Below are 24,767 nucleotides of genomic sequence, written 5' to 3'. Positions count from 1 at the left end.
CATCTAGTGGTCAGTGTGAGATGACATCAGATTTCAACCACTCGCATAAGGGACACATTCAAGAGGCAGACTCAGTGAGCGCCAAAGCCTTGCTGCACCAAGACCCGGCCCATAAACGTGTCTCCTGCACAGCAACTCTTCCTTTACAGACAAAGAGGGTCCTCATGGCCAATTGGCCTGGAGGACAATTCCTCCCAGGGAAACCAACAACAATCAAGACTTAACTATACAAAGGAGGACCAAGATGGAGGCATAGGGCGGAAGCCTGATTGTTGCCTACCACAACAATTTTGAGTCTACGACGGGAGAGCAGAGAAGACACCATCCAGAACCACCGGAGGGCTGGCTGAGCAGATGCTCTACAACTAGAATAAAAGAGAGGGGTACGCGGGATGATGCTGATGCCTGTGACCCAAAGACCACACTTTAAGAACTACGGCTCAGGCGACACAATGGCGGCCTGGAACGTGCTCGGCGCAGTTCCCCCGGCCGTCTCCGGCTGAGGGGAAAGCTCCACTCGCTGCCGAGCACGGACAGACGAGCCCCTGGGAGACATGGGGTGGGAGACTCCGCGCTTGCTGACCTCCGAGACCTTCAAGAATCTCAACGCCCCGGAAGCAGCCAGGTGCGCACGCTCGGCGACCGGCCACTGCTCCAGACCAAAGGACCGACGCAGCGACACCGGACCAGCCCGCCGCCGCGCACTGGGCACACTGGAGCTTCGCCGAGCTCGCCGCCCAACAAGTTCTGCGGCAGCCTCCCTGGAGCTCTGAGAAAATGGCCAAAGGAATTGCTGAGAGGGAATTGATCAACAGGAATTGGGATCAAGAAGACGAAACCCCGCTGGGACCTGGGTCCGGGTGAGGCCGCGTGCCCCTGGGTCCGGGTGAGGCTGGGAACTGGGTCAGGGTGAGGCTGGGTTCTGGGTCCGGGTGAGGCCACATGCCCCTGGATCCGGGTAAGGCCGCACGCTCCTGGGTCCAGGTGAGGCTGGGTCCAGTGCCCGGATGGGGCTGCCCCCCTGGGTCAGGGTGAGGCTATGCGCCCCTAGGTCCGGGTGAGGCTGGATCCTGGGTCCGGGTAGGGCCACGCGCCCCTGGACCTGGGTGAGGCCACGCGACCCTGGGTCTGGGAGAGGCCACGCGCCCCGGGGTCTGGGTGAGGCCACGCGCCCCTGGGTCCGGGTGAAGCTGGATCCCGGGTCCGGTTGAGGCCATACGCCCCTGGGTCCGGGAGAAGCTGGGTCCCGGGTCCGGGCCAGGCTGCGCGCCCCTGGGCTCGTGTGTGGTCACACACCCCTGGGTCTAAGTGAGGCCTCACGCCCCTGGGTCTGGGTGAGGCTGGGTCCCGGGCCCGGGTGAGATCACGCCCCTGGCTCCAGGTGACGCCACGCCCCTGGGTCCAGGAGAGACCACGTGCCCCTGGGTCCGGGTGAAGCTGTATTCCGGGTCTGGGTGAGGCCGTGCGCCCCTGGATCCAGGTGAGGCCTCACGCCCCTGGGTCTGGGTGAGGCCACATGCCCCTGGGTCCGGGTGAGGCTGGGTCTCGGGCCCGGGTGAGGCCACGCGACCCTGTGTCCGGGTGAGGCCACCCACCCCTGGGTCCAGGTGAAGCTGGATCCCGGGTCCGGGTGAGGCCGTGTGCCCCTGGATCTGGGTGAGGCTGGGTCCCGGGTCCGGGTGAGGCCGCGCGCACCTAGGTCCGGGTGAGGCCACGCGCCCCTGGGTCTGGAAGAGGCCACGCGCCCCTGGGTCTGGGGGAGGCCACGCGCCCCTGGGTCCGGGTGAGGCCATGCGCCCCTGGGTCCGGGTGAGGCCGTGTGCCCCTGGATCCGGGTGAGGCTGGGTCCCGGGTCCGGGTGAGGCCACGCGCCCCTGGGTCTGGGAGAGGCCATGCGCCCCTGGGTCCGGGTGAAGCTGCATCCTGGGTCGGGGTGAGGCCGTGTGCCCCTGGATCTGGGTGAGACTGGGTCCCGGGTCCGGGTGAGGCCGTGTGCACCTGGGTCCGGATGAGGCCACGCGCCCCTGGGTCCGGTTGAAGCTGGATCCCGGGTCCGGGTGAGGATATGTGTCCCTGGATCCGGGTGAGGCCATGTGCCCCTGAGTCCGGGTGAAGCCGTGCCCCTGGGTCCGGCCAAGACCAAACCAGAGGGAGTCAGACCTGCATTACCACCATTTGTCCACCATCCAGAGCTGAGGGGTCAGTGCCGACATGTACACATAAGGAACTGGTGGACATTGAAATTGGGTCTCAAAAGAACTGTTGGTCCAGAAAGAAACTCACTACAGACTGATTCATTTGCCTGTCAGCATAACTAATATTGCTCGTCTCACATTCAGTTCTTATAAGTATATCTCTAGTGACACATGATCTCGCTCATCTAGGGAAAATGATGAACAACATAGACTGATGAACAAGAACAGAACCAGAAACAAGGAGGCATCGATCGGACTATCGGGCCTCAGAGGGAGGATAGGGGAGGGTGGGGGGAGGGGGGAGAGATCAACCAAAGGACTTGTGTGCATGCATATGAGCCTAACCAATGGTTAAGTTCAACAGGGGGTTTGGGCATCTGTGGGGAGGGGTGTGGGATGGGAATGGGGGGATGAGGACAAATATGTGACACCTTAATCAATAAAGAAATTAAAAAATAAAATAAAATAAAATAAATAAAAATAAAAAAAGACAGTCTCTTCAATAAATAGTGTTTGAAAAATTGGATAGATACATGCAAAAAGATGAAACTAGATCACCAACTTACACCATACACAAAAATAAACTCAAAATGGATAAAGGACTTAAAAGTAAGACGGGAAACCATAAAAATACTAGAGGAATCCACAGGCAGAAAAATCTCAGACACATGCTGAAAGAACTTCTTCACTGATACTGCCCCTAGGGCAATGGAAGCTAAAGAGAAAATAAACAAATGGGACTACATCAAAATAAAAGGTTTTTTACAGCAAAAGAAACCATCAACAAAACAACAAGAAAGCCCACTGTATGGGAGAACGTATTTGCCAATGTTATCATTGATAAGGGTTTAATCTCCAACATCTACAGGCTGATTATACAACTTAATAAAAGGAAGATAAACAATCCAATCAAGAAATGGGCAAGGGACCTAAATAGAATCTTAAAAAGAAGACAGAAGGAAGGCCAAGAGACACAAGAAAACATGCTCTAAGTCACTAATTATCCGAGAGATGCAAATCAAAACAACAATGCGGTACCATCTCACACCTGTCAGAATGGCTATCATCAACAAATCAACAAACAATAAGTGTTGGCGAGGATGCGGAAAAATAGGAACACTCATGCACTGCTGGTGGGAATGCAGACTGGTGCAGCCACTGTGGAGAACAGTATGGAGTTTCCTCAAAAAACTGAAAATGGAACTCCCATTTGACCCAGTAATCCCACTCCTGGGAATATATCCTAAGAAACTAGAAACACCAGTCAGAAAGGATATATGCACCCCTATTTTCATAGCAGCACAATTTACAATAGTTAAGATTTGGAAACAGCCTAGGTGCCCGTCAGCAGATGACTGGATCAGAAAACTATGGTACATCTACACAATGGAATACTATGCTACCATAAAAAAGAAGGAATTCTCACCATTTGCAGCAACCTGGATGGAATTGGAGAACATTATGCTAAGTGAAATAAGCCAGTCATTGAAAGAAAAATACCACATGATCTCAGTCATTTATGGATAATAAAGAGTATTATAAACTTATGAACAAAAAGATAGATACAGAGACAGTAAAGCATCAAACAGACTTTCAAATTACAGTGGGAAGGTTAGGGAGAGGTGGGGGAGATAAGAGATCAACCGAAGTACTTGTATGCATGCATATAAGCAGAACCAATGGACGCAAAACTCAGGGGGGGGGTGAGGGCATGTATGGGAGTGGGGTGGGGGGGCAATGGTAAGATATGTACACATATAATACCTTAATAAAAAATGAAAAAAATATTTTTATTGATTTCAGAGAGGAAGGGAGAGATAGAAACATGAATGATGAGAGCGAACCATTGATTAGCTGCCTCCTGCATGACCCCTACTGGGAATCGAGCCCGCAACCCTGTCATATGACCTTGACCAGAATCGAACCCGGGACCCTTCAGTCAGCAGGGCAACGCTCTATCCACTGAGCCAAACCAGCTAGGGCCCATTTATAAATCATCAAAGAAAGGGTGACACAGACTCAAAGACTGTACTACTTATCCAGAAGGAAAGCTGTTGCATGGTCTTTGGGAAATAATATGGAAGTACCTGAGCTAAATTTAAAACTACCTCCTGGCTTTGAAAAACCTATGTATTTTTATTTAATTAATTTATTTTAAAATATATTTTTATTGTTTACTTTTAGAGAGAGAGAAAGGAAGAGAGGGAGGGAGGGAGGGGGAGAGAGAGAGAGTGAGAGAGAGAGAGAGAGAGAGAGAGAGAGAGAGAAATATTGATTGGCTGTCTCCTGCCACCCCCTACTGGGAATTGAGCCTGCAACCTGGGCCAGGAATTGAACCAGTGACCTTTTGGTGCATAGGATGATACTGAGCCACAATGGCCAGGGTGAAAACCCATGTTGTGATTGTATCAACTTAACAACTTTTTCACCTATTAGGTAATCTTTAGGTAGTTGTATTGATTTTTACCTCAACATTCCCTCAAATATAACTCTGTTTTTGAACAATTTAAATTGGACTAGTTTATCACCATACCCTAAAGCAGCGGTCACCAACTGGTGATACGTGGACCACTGGCTGTCTGTGAGGTCTGAAAGGTTGGCGACCGCTGCCCTAAAGCACAAAATATAGTCATCTAAGGCATTTAAGTTCCTTTTTTCACATACTGAGTCCTGGTCCTCAACTCCAGATGGAATAAACAAGCAGAGAAAAGCCCTCAAGGATACACACAGAGGTGAGCACATTAATATCCTTCCTTAAAGGCAACATATAAAAGATACATCTTCATGCCTTATAGAATTCTGGACAATGGCCAAGAACTGACAGTGTCAGAGAGTACCAGGGAAGTAATTTATCTCCAGTTTGAGCAAATTTACTTTAACAGATTTGTAATTCTTCCTAGTTGCAATAAAGCAAACATTATTTGCCAAACTACATCCTAAGGCATTGTTCTAGAAACAGTCAAATTATCCTAGATTACATTTCCTATATGCCAGGAATAAACATTTTTAAAGAAAATATTCATCACTTTTTAAGTAAAGAGATCAAACTGTAAGGTGAGATACTTGATATTATTTTTATAGTTATATATTTTCAGCCTATGATTACTCTCATTTTAAAAAGCCTCAACAAAATATTAAGTGGGTTATGTCAATATGAAATGAAAGCAGTTATATGCCCAGCTGGCATGGCCTAGTAGTTGAGCATCGACCTATGATTCAGGAGGTCATGGTTCAATTCGCAGTCAGGGCACATGCCTGGGTTGTGGGCTTGATCCCCAGTGTGGGGGGGCGGGGTGTGTAGAAGGCAGCCCATCAATGATTGTCTCTCATCACTGATGTTTCTATCTCTCTCTCCCTTCCTTCTGAAATCAATAACACACACACACACACACACACACACACACACACACACACACACACACACACACTGAGTGGCCAGATTATTATGAGCTCTGAACGCATAATAATCTGGCCACTCAGTGTGTGTGTGTGTGTATAATTTTTTTAAATGTGGTGGCTTTTACTTGGGACATGGATTTTCTTCATCCAATACCATCCCCTTCCCCAAAGTTGAGAATTTGCTTAGAAGTTCAAGGATAACTATATAAAAGCTGTCTTCAAATACAAAATGTACACAAATAAGATAAAATAAGATAAAAGATTAGGGGACAGTGGGAAGGAGTATTTATTGATGAACTATTCTGAGCTTAAAATGTGTAAGCGAGGTTTACTCTTCATTACCTTGCAATTGGATTCCCCATCAAGACTGGCTGTGGTAACATAACAGGTTCCATCACTAGTGCAGGATGATAGAAGAATAAGATCACAGGGGAAAGTCTCATCTGCTTGTACTTCTACTATATCACCAACCTAGAATGGAGAAAAACAACAACAAATATAAATATTCTTAATTCCAAACAAAATATTCATTATATTACAAACTAAAGTCAAAACAGTAGCAAGAGACCTCTCCTGTTCTGGGACTTAGAGAGTATCTCAGCATCCTACACCATGTGAAAGGTGATAAAAAAATATTACTGAACATTCAGAATTCTCTTTAAGGTCATGAGGACTTGTGATGCTTTCAGATTACCCTAGTAGTGAAATTTAATCTCTAATGAATGACTTCAACACCCAAGGACCTGTTTGCTCTCTGATATTTCTGGCGTTGATGTTTGATGACAATGAACATTATCACTTCATGAATGAATCAAGAAAATCTACATGTCTCAACTTGAGAACTTCATGAAACCTGGGCAACCACACTTCCATTATGCATATCCATATTTTAATATGTTTTGCCTTCAGTGTGATAATAGCTATTATTGTTGGGTGTTAATTCCTTCTTCAGTGCTCAGAAAACCTCAGTTAATTATAGGCACCTATTTTTTCCTCATAACATTTGAAAAAAAATTCAAATAGGTAATTTTCAAACAATTCATATGCTATTAGAAGAATCAATTAATATGGCAATGAAAAACAATTTCCTATGTGCAAGTACCCCAAGCTCAAATAGAGAAATAAGAAGAGAGAAGAAATAATGAAACATTTCTACTGCAGTTAATTTAATAATGTAGGGAATAAATCATAATGGTTAAATAGGTAGGACTTTCTAACCTGACTTTATGCCCCAGCTTTGCCACTTTATAACTATATTTCTTTGGGTAAGTGCCCTAGATGATTGCAACTACCTTGTAGGACTGGTCTGAGCATGAAATGAGGACAAAGGTAGTGTTTTGCAAACCCCCATCATACAGTCACCATCTGTTAGGTATTAATTATAATTATTACTAATACTCTGTAACTACTTTCTTCCCAATGTTTTTTTTTTGGAAAGATGTAGGAAATCATCAGTCCAGCACTTCCCAACATTTTTCATACCGTGGCACATACAGAAAACATTTTTATACAGCACCCTCAGATTGAGGGTGGAGGCTGCTAATGGCAGAAGATGACCCACTTATGAGATAGTCAATATCTGGCACACCAACCAAGACACAGTGGTTGTGAAACAATGAACTAATAAATAGCACACCTGCCTCCTATTTCCTACACAATTTGGCAGATAAAGATGAGGATGTTAAGACCTATTTGGGAACAATTTTATTTTCTTTGCCAATCTTCACCAGTTGCCAAGAGCAATAGCATCAATTATTGAACTAATTTGTAAATAGCATTTTATTTTGTTAGATCTATTCTTCTTCAATTACATAAACTTATGCAGCTTACATAAAACCACAGTTGATGCTTAAATAAACAAAAGAAAAAATAATAAAACCCTAAAGCATGTTAGAAGGAGGAAACATTCAAAGGGTTGAAGGTGATTCTCAGTCACTGAAAAATAAAAACCACAAATAGAGAATTTCTTCTACAACATTTAGGATTTGCTTAAATATTAACTATCAAGGTCCCTGTATCTGGAGTGCAAGTTGAGGCTTGGCAATATGGATATGGGCCAGATCTCAAAGGTCCTGGCAGGCCAGGCTAGCGGGTTAGGCCTCACCCTTAAGGCAAAGGGGAACTGGGAAAAGACATTTAAAGAAAGAGAACAACATGGTCCAGTTAGACAATCAACTCTGGAGTTCTGGTAACATTTAGCAAGTTCAAAGCCTGAAGAGGCCAGCACTATCTCTCAACCATAAATATTAGAAAACCTACAAAATCATAATTTTTTTAGTTCATCAGAGAGCTGAGGTTGCAAAGCAACCAAGTGATCTGAATTTCAAAGTATGAAAAGTCCCTCTGAGGAGAGACAACTGCTTCACATTTGTCAAAGCACAGGATGAAGAGATGGCCAACAAAACTTGCATAAGAAGAAAACAACTAGATTTTAAACCAATTCTAAAAAGCTTGGTAGGAGCTAACACAACATTAGAATCCCTGCAAGCCTGATAGAAAAGAAGAGATCTACAGGCATCTGTTGGGTACTCATGAGAAAGCAAGAGGGTAGGAGACCTAAAAGAGCTTTCCTCACTGGTATAGGCATACAGGTTGTGATTAACTGTATGTCAGAATCATGGACGCGTTTCTCATTTGAGGCAAAAGCCATCTGTGTCTAGGAGAAAGGAAAGAAACCCTCCTTGGCATATATCAGAAAAATGTCACCTCTGCTAGAGGATGTAGAAGCAAAAGCCATCTGCTGCAGGGGAGGGGACAGAAAACTTACTATACTGAGGACTTAGCATTGATAAAAGGCTAAGTTCAGCTGCCATGAGAGGTGGGGTGGGAGTACTGAGAAAGTTCTACCCTGAGGTAAAGGTACATAAGGCCTGCCTATCACTGAGAGTAGAGCATGAGATCCAAGAAACCACTCTGTTCCAAACAGAAACTTTGCAATGAATAACAAGTAATAGCAATCTACCACTGGGGGAAGAGAAAGGACAGAGAGAGAGAAGCATCCACTGTATCTGAGGGATGTAGCACCTGCAGAGGGTGGAACAGGAGCAGTGAGAAAAACACTTTGGAGCCCCAGGCCCCCCACAAAGCACGAGGCAATGGCAATTCAGCACTCCAGGAATTTGAAGTCCAATGGTGTACTAAAATATCAATAGCTACAAACAAAAACCAAAGCCAGCCCAACTCCTGACTAGATTGATGCAACTCCCAACACTAATGGGCTGACAGAAGAGGCCTGCTCTGTTCAGAACATAAATACTGTCTACTTAGGACTTCAGCATTTTTTATATACAATGTCCAAAATTCAATTAAAAAAAAATGAGATACAAAATACAAGACAAAAATAACTTATCATGAAGAGATAAAAGAGTCAACAGGGCTAGCCCCAGAAATGTTCATATTTTAAAATTATGAATCAGGGATGTAAAAATAGCTATGATTAAGATTTTAAAGTACCTAGTGGAAAAGGTAGACAACATACATGTGCAGATGAAGAATTTGGATAGAGAGATGGAAACTACAAAAAAATATAGCAAATGGGCAAATTAGAAATGAAAAACATGATATCATAAAGATGTCCTTTAATGGGCTTCTCAGCAGACTAGATACAACAAAGGAAATACTCAGTAAATCTAAAGAAACTCTTCCAATATTTCTAATGCCAAAATCCATATTCTTTCCCTTACAATATTTTTTTACATTTGAATTCTATAAGTTCTGTTTCTAGGCTATGTGATTCCATCCAGTCTCATGACTTCATATGCCATCTACATGCAGATAAAGTCCAAATTTCTATTTCCACTTAAAACATCTCTGAGCTCTAGTCTTGACAATTCCATCTAAATGTCTAATAGGTATCTCAACATCAACATGGCCAAAACTGAATTTTTAATTTCCCTTCACTCCCATCTCTCCCTAAACCTGCTCTTCTCCATTTTATTTAATAGCACAGAATTTTGTTTAATAGCATTATTTAATTCATCCAGTTGCTCAGACCAAAACCAAGAAGGCTATCTTTATTCTTTTTTTGCTCTCTGTCGCACTCCCTACATCCACTATATCACTAGATCCTGATGTCCACTAGTTGTGGACAAGTTTCTTAACATCCCTTTGCTTCAGCCTCATCACTTATAAAGAGGAGATAATAATACAAAAAAAGAGGCATATCCTACCTCATAGGACTGTTGTGAATTAAGGATTAAATAAGTTAATATAAAGTAAAAGGCAATGCCTGGCATATTTATGTAATATATAAATGTTAACTACTATTTTTATTATCATTATCCTTACTACTATCACCCTAATATCAACTCTTACCATGTTTTGCAGTAGCCATCTAATGGATTTCCCTGATTCTTCCACTTTTGTCAATCTCCAGAGTTGTGTTTATTTTTTTTAAAGATACTCCCTTATTTAAAAACCCTTCAAAGAATCCCCATTGCACTGCAGATATAGACCAAGTCACTCTCCTGCTCAACAATTAAACATTTAGATATGTTTGGTTTATAAATATCTATTTACACATACAAATGCTCCAAAAAAGCTCCATCAAATAATCAAATAGCACTTCACATAACAGCATCAAATTATTTAATTAAGATTATACCTGGATGAGGTAAGCCTTAAGGCAATAAAGTCTAGTGAAGGAAAGATGGAATATGGGGGTCTTTCTAAGGCAATGGGGGTAATAGAAAAACCAGAAAGCGGAAATAGGAGAAAGAAAGATGAGTGGGAGACTTTTCTACATGTCCTGTGAGCCACAGATTTAATTTTATGAATCATTTAGGATGCTTTGGTTCTTATGCTGAACAGCAATGCCGAGTTTCTACAACTGGTTTAGAAAATTCAGATCCTAACTACTCTAGTTCATCACAGGGTCATCCCCTCTGGGATGCAGAAAATGGAGGGGGAAAAAAGAGTAAAAGAAAGACATTCTATGTCAAACTCAGGTAATCCTCCTATGTGGTAACCTTTGTCCCATCATTACTATAAGATGCAAGACAATTTACCTATCACTAGGGATATGGAGAACCTATGTACAGACATTCGAGGTATTTAATAAATGATTAATCAGTGATAACACTTGATAGTCCTAAACCATTCAAAGCAGAATCTTTTGTTAAAAACATTTTTATTTTTCTATTTCAGTTTACTTTCAATATTATTTTGTATTGGTTTCAGGGATATAACATAGTGGTTAGACAATCATATACTTTACAAAGCCCCCCTCCCCTAAATTTCCAGTACCCACCTGGCACCATACATTTGTCATAATTTTATTGACTATACTAGTGGCCCAGTGCATGAAATTCATGCACATTAAAAGGGGGACCCAGAGTCAAGTCCCTGCCCACCCACATGTGCCTCAAAATCATGTGAGACCCAGACCCAGCCATCCCCCTGCCATTGAGCTAGATCCAGACCCAGCCAGTCCCACCCTTGTCAAGCCCCGTTGGGCAAGGGGCGTAGCCTCAGGTCCCCTGGCCCGGCACCAGGATGGGGGGCATGGCCTGAGGTCCCTCAGATGGGGCGGGGGACGTGCCTTGAAGTCCCCTGTCAAGCCCCGCCAGGTGGGGGACACGGCCTGAGATCCCCTGTCAAGCCTTGCTGGGTGGGGGGCATGGCCTGAGGTCCCGTCAAGCCCCGCCAGGTGGGGGGGTGCAGACTCAGGTCCCCCACCCGGCATTGGGAGGGGGGCGCAGCCTCAGGTCCCCCGTAAAGCCCCACTGGGCGTGGGGGAGTGGCCTGAGGTCCCCCGACCCAGCACTGGGGGTGCACCTTGAGGTCCCGCGTCAAGCCCCACTGGGTGGGGGGCATGGTCCGACGTCGCCTGTCAAGCCCCGCCAGGCAGGGGGGCATAGCCTCAGGTCCCCTGGCCCGGTGTGGAGGCAGGGGGTGCGGCCTGAGGTCCCCCGGCCTGGTGCTGGGGTGGGGGGCGTGGCCTGAGGTCCTCTGTCAAGCCCCACGGGGGCGGGGGAGGGCATAGCCTCAGGTCCCTGCTGATTGCTAGTTAAGGCTCCTTTAGGGAACTTGTCCTCAGCTGTGGGTGCAGCCATCTTTATGATGGAGTGATGGTCAATTAGCATATTCCCTCTTTATTAGATAGGATTCCCTTTGCTGTACTTTTCATCCCCATGACTATTTTGTAACTAAAAATTTGTATTTCTTAATCCCTTCATCTCTTTTACTCAGTCCCTCAATCATCCTTCCCTATGGTATCCACCAGTCTATTCTCTATGTCTATGAGTCTGTTTTATTCATATGGTTAGTTCTTTAGGTTTCATGTAAAAGTGAAATCATATGGTATTTGTCTTTTACTGACTGACTTAATTCACTTAGGATAATACCCTCTAGGTCTATCCATGCTGTCGCAAATGTTAAGATTTTGTTCTCTTTATAGCTGAGGAATATTCCATTGTATATATGCACCACCACTTCTTTATCTACTTACTTATTAATGGACACTTGGGTTGGTTCTATATCTTTACTAATGTAAATAACACTGTAATCAACATAGGGGTCCATATATTCTTCTGAATTAGTGTTTTGGGTTTCTTCAGATATGTACCCAGAAGTGGAATTGCTGGGTCATAAGGCAATTCCATTTTTAATTTTTTTAGTAACCTCCATACTGTTTTCTACACTGGGTGCACCAACCTGCATTCCTATCAACAGTGCACAAGAGTTCCATTTTCTCCACATTTTCGCGAACACTCGTTTGTTGATTTATTGATGATGGCCATTCTGACAGGTGTGAGGTGATATCTCATAGTGTACCACAACTTTTTTATACACTCATCAATGGGCATATGGGTTGCATTCATATCTTGTCAAAACAGGATCTTGAAGAGTTATTTGTACATGTGTGTTCATCATAGCATTATTCACATAACCAAGAGGTAGAAGCAACACAAATGTCCATCAACAGATGAACTAATAAAGAAACTGTGCTATATGCATACAATCAGATATTATGTAGCCTAAAAAGGAGAAAATTGTGTCATATGCTACCACATGGATGTTGCTTGAAGACATCATACTTAAGTGAAATAAGCCAGTCACAAAAGGACAAATATTGTATGATCCCACTTATAGGAAGTATCTCTCTAAAGTAGTCAATCATAAAAACAGAAAACATAAAGGTGTTTGTCAAAGGATGGAGGAAGGAGGAATTAGTGTTTAGTGGTTACAGAGTTTCAGTGTTATAGGATGAAAAGATTTTGGAGATTTGTTTCTCAACAATATGAACGTACTTAACACTACTGAACTGTACACTTAAAAATGGTTACAATGGTAAATTTGATGTGTTATTATAATAACAAAATTTAAATTAAAAAAATAACACCTTGATATTATGATAAAATATTTGTAAAAAGCACATCTGATAAAGGACTGCTACCCAAAATATACAAAAATTGTTAAAACTCACCAATAAGAACATGAACAATCTGATTTAAAAATGGGCAAAACGCCTAAACATTCATCTCACAGAGAAGATATTAAGATGACAAGTAAGTATATAAAAAGATGTTCAACAACATATGTAATTAGAGAATTACAAATTAAAACAAAAGTGAGATTCCACTACACACTATTAAATTGTCAAAATCCATAAGACCGACAAATGCTGATGTGGAGCAACAGGAACTCTCATTCAATGCTGATGAGAATGCAAAATGGAATAGCCACTTTGAAGATAGTTTGGTAGTTTCTTATAAGATTAAACAAACTCCAGTAGTCACACTTGGTATTTATCCAAATGAACTAAAATCTTATGTACACACAAAAACCTGCACATAGATGTTTATAGCAGCTTTATTCATAATTATCAAAATGTGGAAGCAAACAAGATGTCCTTCAATAAGTGAATCAATAAATAAACTACTACATATAGATAATGAAGTATTATTTAGCACTAAAGAAAAATGAACTCTCAAGCCATGAAAAGACATGAAGGAAACATAAATGCATATTACTAAGTGAAAGAAGCCAATATGAAAAGGCTATATAGAGGAACCAAGATGGTGGCAAAGTTAAACAACTAAACTGCCGCCTTGCACAACAATTTAAAAAATACAACTAAAAACAAAACGTCTACCACCCAGAACCACGGGAAAGCTGGCTGAGTGGTAGATTTACAACTAAGAAGAGAAGGGAGCGCAAACGCTGGAGAGCTGAGGTACGGAGGCGCGCGCGAAGCGGGCTGGCAGAGGGCGACTGGGCGCGCAGCATTTCTTCAAACCAAAGGAAGACAAACTCCCAATCACTCTGAACTCCAGTTTCTGGGGACACGTGGGAGACCCAGACACCTACGGGGAGAAGCTGGACTCTCGGCCATCGGTCGGAGAGTGAGAGTGACTTTTCTGCAGAGGTGCGCCCAGCAATCAGGGTTTGCTGTGCTGGAGCGCGGGACACGGGGACTTGGAAACGCGGAAAGGCAGAGACGGCTGAAGGCAGCCATGGCCGTTGGCCATGCCCCAGTCTAGTGAGGCCCTGAGACCCCGTCCCGCCCTGAGACCCTGCCCCGCACATTCTACAAACCCACCCAGGCTCCACACAGCGGCCTTTACATATAAATGGCCTGTTCTGTGGCAGCTAAACCAAATTAACTGCAGCTCCAGTCAGACTGCGCCAAAACCGCCCAAGCAAAGAGGAGAAAACTGTAGCTCTTGCTGTAGCTCCTGCTGGGAGGCCTCAGACCTGCACCCCATTGGAGATCCAGACACTAGGGTATCTAGTGGTTGGTGTGGACGACACCAGATTTCAACCACTCTCATAAGGGACACATTCAAGAGGCAGACTCAGTGAGCACCAAAGCCCTACTGTGTCTCCAGCACAGCAATTCTTCCATTATAGACACAGCAGGTCCTCACAGCCAATTGGCCTGGAGGTCAATTCCTCCCAGTGTACCAAACAGCAATCAAGGCTTTTAACTATACCAAGACTTTCCACTCAGCCCACAAAGGGGTGTACCAAGAGCGACCACCTAGAGTGATTGGGGAAGCTGAGCTACCGGCCCCTATAGGTCACTGTCCACACAAAGCACTCCATCAACACAGGAAGGCAGCCAAAATGCGGAGACACCGAAGTATGTCACGAGTAGAGGAGATAGAGGAAAGCAAACTAATGGACGACACAGTATTCAGAACCACATTTATAAGGTTACTCAAGAATCTTCTAAAAACCACTGAGAAACTTGAAGAGACCTTCAAGGACCTTAATGAGAATACCAAAAAAATGGAAAAGGACCAGTCAGAAATTATGCATACACTGTCTGAAATAAAGAATATACAGACACTCAACTGTAGACCACCATACCTGAAGAGTCAAACCAAAGATCTGGAATATGAGGTAGAAAAAAACACCCAACCAGAGAGGCGGAAAGAAAGAAGAATCCAAAAGTGTGAGGATAGTGTAAGGAGCCTCTGGGATGGCTTTAAGCGTACCAATATCCGAATTTTTGGGGTGCCAGAAGAAGAGAGAGAGCAAGATACTGAAAATCTATTTGAAGAAATAATGACAGAAAACTTCCCCCACCTGGTGAAAGAAATAGACTTACAAGACCAGGAAGTGCAGGGAACCCCAAACAAAAGGAATCCAAAGAGGACCACACCAAGACACATCATAATTAAAATGCCAAGGGCAAAAGACAAAGAGAAAATCTTACAAGCAGCAAAAGAAAAACAGTTAGTTACAACAACAAGGGAGCACCCATACGACTGTCAGCTGATTTCTCAACAGAAACTATGCAGGCCAGACGGGAATGGCAAGAAATATTCAAAGTGATGAATAGCAAGAACCTACAACCAAGACTACTCTACCCAGCAAAGTTATCATTCAGAATTGAAGGGCAGATAAAGAGCTTCACAGATAAGAAAAAGCTAAAGGAGTTCATCACCACCAAACCAGTATTATATAAAATCCTGAAAGGTATTCTTTAAAAAGAGGAAAAAAGTAAAGATAAAAATTATGAACAACAAATACATATCTATCAACAAGTGATCCTAAAAATCAAGTGAATTAAAAATCTGAGGAACAGAATAAACTGGTGAACATAATAGAATCAGAGGCATAGAATGGGAGTGGATTGATAATTCTCAGGGGGAAAGGGGTGTCTGTGTGGGGGGTACGGGAAGAGACTGGACAAAAATCATACACCTATAGATAAGGACAACGGGGGGGGGGAGGTAAGGATAGAGGGGGGTGGGGACCGGGTGGGGTAGATATGGGGGGAAAAAAGGAGAAACAATTGTAATAATCTTAACAATAAAGATTTATTAAAAAAAAGAATTAAAGAAACTGAAAAAAAAAAGAAAAGGCTATATACTGTATGATTCTAATTATATGAAATTATGGTAAAGGCAAAACTATGGAGACAGTAAAAAGATTAGTGGTGGTTCCGGGTTGAAGGGAGGGAGGGAGAGATGAATATGTAGAGCACAGAGGATGTTCAGGAGAGTTTAACAATTCAGTATGATAATATAATGGTGGATACATGTCACTTATACATTTGTTCAGGTACATAGAATGTACAACACCAAGAGTGAACCCTAATAATGTAAACTATAAATTTTGGATAATAATTATATGTCAATGTAGGTTCATTGATCATAACAAATGTACCAATCTGGTGGGGGATATTGTTAACAAGGGAGGTTGTACCTGTGGGGAAATGGGGTATATGTGAACTCTGTAGTTTCTGCTCAGTTTTGCTGTGAACCTAAGACTGCTCTAAAAAGTAAAGTTAATAATTAATTAAAATAAAATCTGTTGGCAACAAAAATATCTTATACATTGCTGGTAGAATGTAAAATGGTAAAAACTGCTATGGAAAACAGTTTGTAATTCATGAAAAATTTAAAGTATTATAAAGTATTAATACATATTACAATATGAATGAACCTCCGGAATATTACATTAAGTGAGAAGCCAGACACAAAAGGCCACCCAGTGTATGATTCCTTTCATATGAAATATCTAGAATAGGTAAATCCATAGAAACAGAAATATTAGTGGTTGCCAGGGACTGGGGGAGGGAGAAATGAATCATGACTGCTTAATGGCTTTCGGGACGGGTTTCCTTTTGAGGTGATGAAAATGTTCTGAAATTAGACAGCGTCAATGGTTGCACAAAATTGTGAATGCACTAAATGCCACTGAATCAATTGTCCATTTAAAAATGATGTGCAGCCTTGGCTGGTGTGGCTGAGCTGGCTGGAGTGTTGTCCCATGAACTGAAGGGCCGTGGTTCAGTTTCTGGTCAGAGCACATACCTAGGTTGTGGGATCAGACTCCAGTTGGGATGTGTGTGGGAGGAAACCAGTGGCTGTTTCTCTCTCTCTCTCTAAAATCAATGAAAACTTGTCCTTGGGTAAGAATTTTTAAAAAGTGTATTTTTTATCATAATGAAGCATAAAGGAAAAAGGTGTATTTTTTTACAATAAAGAATAAATAAAAATTAATACCTTGATCTTTTCACTCTCTTTTCTAACTCGCTTTGCATTTTCAATAATGTAAACATTTCTCTTGTTGACTTCATTGTCAGCTCTGTGTCTCAGCCAATCCTCATATCCCTAGAAGGACAAAAAACAACAACAAAACTATAAAATCAAGCTCATATAATGAAGTAAATTTCTATACCCCCTCCATGAGTTGCCAGCATATATTCATACTTACAGTATTAATCTACATATATAAAAGCCTAAGTGGCTGTTAGCTATGATGCACACTGACCACCAGGGGACAGACACTCAATGCATAGGCATGGAAACATAGAACAGACTGATGACTCTCAGAGGAAAGGGGGGAGGGGGCAGGATGGGAAGAGAATAACCAAAGATCTTACATGATTTGAGGAAGGTTGAATAGCTTTTTATATACTTTTTATTTACTAGAGGCCCAGTGCATGGATTCGTGCACCGTTGGGGTCCCTTGGCCTGGCCTGCGGGGATCAGGCCAAAACCGACTCTACGACATCCCCCGAGGGGTCCCATATTGCAAGAGGGCTCAGGCCAGGCCAAGGGAGCCCACTGGTGCATGAATCCATACACCGGGCCTCTACTTTCAATATATATTGTTAAAGAGACAACACTACATTTTTTAAAATTTTATTTTATTGTTTAAAGTATTACAAATAGTAGTACATGTCTCCTTTTTTTCCTATTGACCTTCCCTCGGCCTCCCGTACCGCCCAGCACATGACCTCACCCAACCCCACCCATGTCTTTCATCCATTGGTTATGCTTATATGCATGCATACAAGTCCTTCGTTGATCTCTTACCTCCCCCCCACACACACTCCCCAGCCTTCCAGCTATATTTTGACAGTCTGTTCAATGCTTCTCTGCCTCTGTATTTATCTTTTTTTTAATTTTTTTTTTGATTGTTTTATTGTTTAAAGTATTACATGTAGTAGTACATACGTCTCCTTTTTTTTCCCCATTGACCTTCCCCAAGCCTCCCTCTCCCCGTCGCATGCCCTCATCCCGCCACACCAGTGTCTTGTGTCCATTGGTGTGCTTATATGCATGCATACAAGTGCTTTGGTTGATCTCTTCCCCCCCCTCCCCAACACTACCCTACCTCCCCGCTGTAATGTGACAGTCTGTTTGGTACTTTACTGCCTCTGTATCTATCGTTTGGATCATCAGGTTATAATGTTCTTTATTTTCCATAAATGAGTGAGATCATGTGGTATTTTTCTTTCATTGCTTGGCTTATTTCACTTAACATAATGCACTCCGGTCTATCCACGCTGATGCAAATGGTAATAATTCCTTCTGTTTAAAAGCAGCGAAGTACTCCATTGTGTACATGTACCATAGTTTTCTAATCCACTCATCTGCTGATGGGCATTTGGACTATTTCCAAATCTTAGCTATGGTGAATTGTGCTGCTATGAACATAGGGGTGCATATATCCTTTCTGATTGGTATTTCTAGTTTCTTGGGATATATTCCTAGAAGTGGGATCACTGGGTCAAATGGGAGTTCCATTTTTAGTGTTTTGAGGAAACTCCATACTGTTCTCCACAGTGGCTGCACCAGTCTGCATTCCCACCAGCAGTGCACGAGGGTTCCTTTTTCTCTACATCCTCCCCAACACTTGTCGTTTGTTGTTTTGTTGATGATTGCCATTCTGACAGGTGTGAGATGGTACAATATTGTCATTTTGATTTGCATCTCTCGGATAATTAGTGACTTTGAGCATCTTTTCATATGTCTCTTGGCCTTCCTTCTGTCTTCTTTCGAAAAGATTCTATTTAGGTCCATTGCCCATTTTTTTATTGGATCATTAATCTTCCTTTTATTCAGGTGTATGACTCCCTGTAGATGTTGGAGATTAAACCTTTATCAGTGATAACATTTTCAAATATGCTCTCCCATACAGTGGGCTTTCTTGTTGTTTTGTTGATGGTTTCTTTTGCTGTGCAAAAGCTTTTTATTTTGATGCAATCCCATCTGTTTATTTTCCCTTTAGTTTCCATTGCCCTAGGAGCGGTATCAGTGAAGAAATTGCTTTGGCATATGTCTGTGATTTCTCTGCCTGTGCATTCCTCTAGTATTTTTATGGTTTCCTGTCTTATGTTTGAGTCCTTTATCCATTTTGAGTTTATTTTTGTGTATGGTGTAAGTTGGTGGTCTAGTTTCATTTTTTTGCATGAATCTGTCCAATTTTCCCAACACCATTTATTGAAGAGACTGTCTTGACTCCATTGTATGTTCATGCCTCCTTTGTCAAATATTAATTGAGCATAGTGGTTTGGGTTCATATCTGGGTTCTCTATTCTATTCCATTGGTATATATGTCTGTTCCTGTGCCAGTACCACGCTGTTTTGAGAACAGTGGCTTTGTAATACAGCTTGAAATCTAGTATTGAGATCCCACCTACTTTGTTCTTCTTTCTCAGGATTGCTGAGGCTATTCAGTCGTTTTTTAATCCAGATGAATTTTTGGAGAGTACTTTCTAGGTCTGTGAAATATGCCGTTGGTATTTTAATGGGGAGTGCATTGAATCTATAGATTGCTTTGGGTAGTATGGACATTTTAATGATGTTGATTCTACCAATCATGAACATGGTATGTTCTTCCATCTGTTTATGTCTTCCTCTATCTTTTTTTTCAGTGTCCTGTAGTTTTCTGCATATAGGTCTTTTACCTCCTTAGTTAAGTTTATTCCTAGGTATCTGAATTTTTTTGGTGTGATGGTAAATGGGATTGTTTTCTTAGTCTCTCTTTCTGTAAGTTCACTGTTGGTGCATAGAAATGTCATAGATTTATTGGCGTTAATTTTGTAACCTGCTACATTGCCAAATTTTTATTAATTCTAGTAATTTTTTGATGGAGTCTTTAGGGTTTTCTATGTACAGTATCATGTCATCTGCGAATAGGGACAGTTTTACTTCTTCTTTTCCAATTTCGATGCCTTTCATTTCTTCTTCTTGTCTAATCGCAATAGCTAATACTTCCAGTACTATGTTGAACAGGAGTGGTAAAAGCGGGAACCCCTGTCTTGTTCCTGTTCTTAGGGGAAATGGTTTTAGTTTTTGTCCATTGAGTATGATGTGGGCTGTGGTTTGTCATATATGGCTTATATTAAGTTGAGGCATGATCCTTCTATTCCCACCTTGCTGAGTTTTCATCAGGAAAGGGTGTTGGATTTTGTCAAATGCTTTTTCTGCATCAATTGATATGACTATATGGTTTTTCTCCCTTAATTTGTTTATGTGATGTATCACATTTATTGATTTGCGGATATTGTACCATCCTTATATCCCTGGAGTAAATCCTACTTGGTCATGGTGTATGATCTTTCTGATGTACTGCTGGATCTCATTTGCTAGAATTTTGTTTAGGATTTTGGCATCTATGTTCATGAGGGATATTGGCCTATAATTCTCTTTCATTGTGTTGTCTTTATCTGGTTTTGGTATTAGGGTGATGCTGGCTTCATAGAATTAGCTTGGGAGGGTTCCTTCCTCATGAATTTTTTGAAATAGTCTGAGGGGGATAGGTTTTAGTTCTTCCTTGAATGTTTGGTAAAACTCCCCTGTGTAGCCGTCTGGCCCTGGGCTTTTGTTTGCTGGAAGCTTTTTGATTACTGCTTCAATTTTTTCCATAGTTATTGGCCTATTTAGATGTTTAGATTCTTCCTGATTGAGTTTTGGAAGATTTTATTTTTCTAGGAATATGTCCATTTCCTCCAGGTTGTCCAGTTTGTTGGAATAGAGTTGTTCATAGTATTTTTAAAGAATCCTTCATATTTCATTGGGTCTGTTGTTATTTCTCCTCTTTAATTTCTTTTGTTTTTTAAATATATTTTATTGATTTTTTACAGAGAGGAAGGGAGAGGGACAGAGAGCTAGAAACATTGATGAAAGAGAAACATCGACCAGCTGCCTCCTGCACTCCCCCTACCGGGGATGTGCCCACAACCAATGTACATGCACTTGACCAGAATCGAACCTGGGACCTTTCAGTCCACAAACCGATGCTCTATCCACTGAGCCAAACTGGTTTTGGCTCCTCTTTCATTTCTGATTTTGTTTATTTGGGTCCTCTCTCTTTGCTTCTTGGTGATCCTGGCTAGAGGTTCATCAATCTTGTTTATCCTTTCAAAGAACCAGCTCTTGGTTTTGTTGATCTTTTGTAATTTTTTTTTTTTTAGTCTCTATGTCGTTTATCTCCACTCTGATCTTTATTATTTCCTTCCTTATGCTTACACTGGTCTTTTCTTGTTGCTCTCTTTCTAACTCTTTGAGTTGTAGGGTTAGGTAATTTATTACCATTGTTTCTTGTTTTTTTGCTATAGGCTTGTAGAGCTATGAACTTCCCTCTCAAGACTGCTTTTGCTGTGTCCCATAGATTTTTGATTGTTGTGTTTTCATTGTTGTTTGTTGCCATGATATTTTTTTTATTTCTTATTTGATGTCTCTGCTAACCCTGTCATTGTTTAATAGCATGCTATTTAGTCTCCATGTGTTTGATTTTTTTTTGGATTGTTTTTATTGTAGTTGATTTCTAGTTTTATGCCACTGTGATCTGAGAAGATGCTTGATATGATTTCTATCTTCTTGAATTTGAAGAGACTTTGCCTGTGACCCACTATATGGTCTATCTTTGAAAATGACCCATGTGCACTTGAGAAGAATGTATATTCTGTGGTTTTGGGGTGAAATGTTCTGAAGATGTCAATTAATTCCATCTGCTCTAGTGAGTCATTTATGATTGATGTTTCTTTGCTGATTTTTTGTTTAGAGGATTTGTCCAATGGTGATAGTTGGGTATTAAAGTCTCCTACTATTATTGTATTGCTGTCAATCTATCCCTTGATATCCTCCAGGAGTTTTTTTTTTTTTAATGTACTTGGGTGCTCCTGTATTGGGTGTGTATATGTTTACCACAGTTATTTCTTCTTCTTGAGTTGCTCCCTTTAGTATTATGAAGTGGCCTTCCTTAGCTCTTGTTATGTCCTTCATTTTGAGATCTAATTTGTCAGATATAATTATTGCTACCCCAGCTTATTTTTCATTTCCATTCGCCTGAAAAATCTTTTTCCATCCCTTCACCCTCAGTCTGTGTGCGTCTTTTTTTCTGAGGTGGGTTTCTTGTAGATAGCAGATATATGGGTCTTGTTTTCTTTACCAATCTGTTAACCTATGTCTTTTGATTGGGGCATTTAATCCATTTACATTTAAAGTTATTATTGATAGGTACTTGTTTGTCACCATTGTTATTCTTTACCCCTGTGTTCCTTCTTCGCTTCCTATTTCTTTTTTAACAGCAGACCCTTTACCATTTCTTGCATTGCTGGTTTGGTGGTAATAAACTCCCTTAGTCCTTTTTTGTCTGTGAAGCTCCTGATTTCACCTTCAATTTTGATTGATAGCCTTGCTGGGTACAGTATTCTTGGATTCAGACCCTTCCTTTGCATGACTTTGTATATTCCATTTCATTCCCTTCTGGCCTGATGTGTTTCTGTTGAGAAATCAGTTGCTAGTCTGATGGGGGATCCTTTTTAGGTAACTTCCTGTCTGTCTGTGGCCACCATTAAGATTCTTACTTTGTCACTGGTGTTTGCCAATTTAATTACAATGTACCTTGGCGTCAGTCTTTTGGGGTTCATTTTTCTTGCAACTCTGTGAGCTTCTTGGATTTGTGTGGGGTTTTTCTTCCCTATATCAGGGAAATTTTCTGTCCTTATTTCTTCAAACAGCTTTTCTATTCATTGCTCAGTTTCCTCTCCTTCTGGAACCCCTATTATGCAGATGTTGTTTTGTTTCGTGTTGTCCCAAAGTTCCCTTAGGCTCTCCTCATGCTTTCTAATTTTTTTTTTTTCTAGAAGCTGCTCTATTTGGGTATTTTTTCCTACCTTGTCTTCTAGCTCACTGATGTGTTCCTCTGCTTCTTGTAGTCTACTCTTGATGCTTTCTATTGAGTTCTTTACAGCAGCGATGTCATTTTTCATTTCTTCTTGGTTCTTCTTAATTTCCTCTTGGTTCTTACACATATTGTCGAATTTGTCTTTCATTCTTTTCATCCACCTTATGACCATTTCTCTGAATTTTTTCTCTGCCAGGTTGCTTGCCTCCATTTTGTTTACTTCCTTTTTTGGTGATCCCTGCTTTTCTTTCATATTCGGGCTATTTCTTTGTCTCCCCATGATCTCTCTTCTCTGGGTGTCTGGTTATATAGTTCTCTCTCTCCTTTCTGTGAGGGAGTGTACAGCTCCTCTGAATCTGAGTGCTTGTGCCAATTGGGGACTGGTGTTCTCGGGTTTGCAGCTGTTCGGTGGGTGCCATAGTTTTAGATTCCCTGGGCGTTTCAGGCATCCGATAACATCCACTTTCCCCTTCAAGCCTGGTCATCTGATTTTTGACAAAGTGCCAAGGTTAATTTATTTTGGAAAGGATAGACTTCTCACCAGATGGAGAAGTCCAAGAGGCATGCGACATAGCACACTACCCAAGTCACGTGGAAAAACACTAGGGAAGTCTGGAGTCAGAGTCAGGAAAGGGGAGACTTAAATTTCTTTATTGATTAATGTGTTACATATGTGTCCTTATTCCCCCATTACCCCCCCCCCAACCCCTCCTCATGCTCTCACCCCCCTGTTGTCTGTGTCCATTGGTTAGGCTTATATGCATGCATACAAGTCCTTTGGTTGATCTCTCCCCCTTATCCCCACCTTCCCCTACCTTCCCTCCGAGGTTTGATGGTCTGATCCATGTTTCTCAGACTCTGGATCTATTTTTGTTCATCAGTTTATGTTGTTCATTATATTCCATAAATGAGTGAGATCATGTGATATTTATCTTTCTCTGACTGGCTTATTTCACTTAACAAAATGCTCTCCAGTTCCATCCATGCTGTTGCAAATGGTAAGAACTCCTTATTTTTTACCGCAGCATAGTATTCCCTTGTGTAGATGTACCACAGTTTTTTAATCCACTCATCTGCTGATGAGTACTTAGGCTGTTTCCAAATCTTAGCTATTGTGAATTGTTCTGCTATGAACATAGGGGTGCATATATCCTTTCTAATTGGTGTTTCTAGTTTCTTGGGATATATTCCTAGAAGTGGGATCAATGGGTCAAATGGGAGTTCCATTTTTAGTTTTTTGAGGAAACTCCATACTGTTCTCCACAGTGGCTGCATCAATCTGCATTCCCACCAGCAGTGCACGAGGGTTCCTTTTTCTCCACATCCTCTCCAGCACTTGTCGTTTGTTGATTTGTTGATGATAGCCATTCTGATAGGTGTGAGATGGTACCTCATTGTCATTTTGTTTTGCATCTCTCGGATGATTAGTGACTTTGAGCATGTTTTCATGTGTCTCTTGGCCTTCCTTATGTCTTCTTTCAAAAAGTATATATTTAGGTCTGTTGCCCATTTCTTGATTGGGTTGTTTTATCTTCCTGTTGTTAAGTTGTATGAGTTCCCTGTAAATGTTGGAGATTAAGCCCTTATTGGTGATAACATGGGCAAATAAATTCTCCCATGCAGTGGGCTTTCTTGTTGTTTTGTTCATGGTTTCTTTTGCTCTGTATTTATCTTTTTATTCATCAGGTTATAATGTTCTTTATTATCCATAAATGACAACACTACATTTTTATAGAAAAACTAAGATATGCTTTCAAAATACCCCTTAGGTAAATAGCTTTATTGTATTAAAAG

At 41.7% G+C, this 24,767-nt stretch overlaps 1 protein-coding gene across 1 annotated transcript in view; it reads right to left on the bottom strand.

The window, feature by feature from the left end:
• The window catches only part of ATP11C (ATPase phospholipid transporting 11C), a 252,395-nt gene that overhangs the window by 97,449 nt on the left and 130,179 nt on the right, over positions 1 to 24,767 (bottom strand). The window contains exons 5-6 of the mRNA XM_028130691.2: positions 17,057 to 17,164; positions 5,937 to 6,065 (exon numbers count right to left, since the gene is read on the bottom strand). Coding sequence (XP_027986492.2) covers positions 5,937 to 6,065; positions 17,057 to 17,164 — 237 coding nt within the window. The remainder of the gene's footprint in view (positions 1 to 5,936; positions 6,066 to 17,056; positions 17,165 to 24,767) is intronic.

This window comes from Eptesicus fuscus, chromosome 1 (genome assembly GCF_027574615.1).
Source record: "Eptesicus fuscus isolate TK198812 chromosome 1, DD_ASM_mEF_20220401, whole genome shotgun sequence".
NCBI classification, from domain to species: Eukaryota; Metazoa; Chordata; class Mammalia; order Chiroptera; family Vespertilionidae; genus Eptesicus; species Eptesicus fuscus.
The sequence above is the reverse complement of the archived record's forward strand: the minus strand, read 5'-3'. Positions and strand labels throughout refer to the sequence as shown.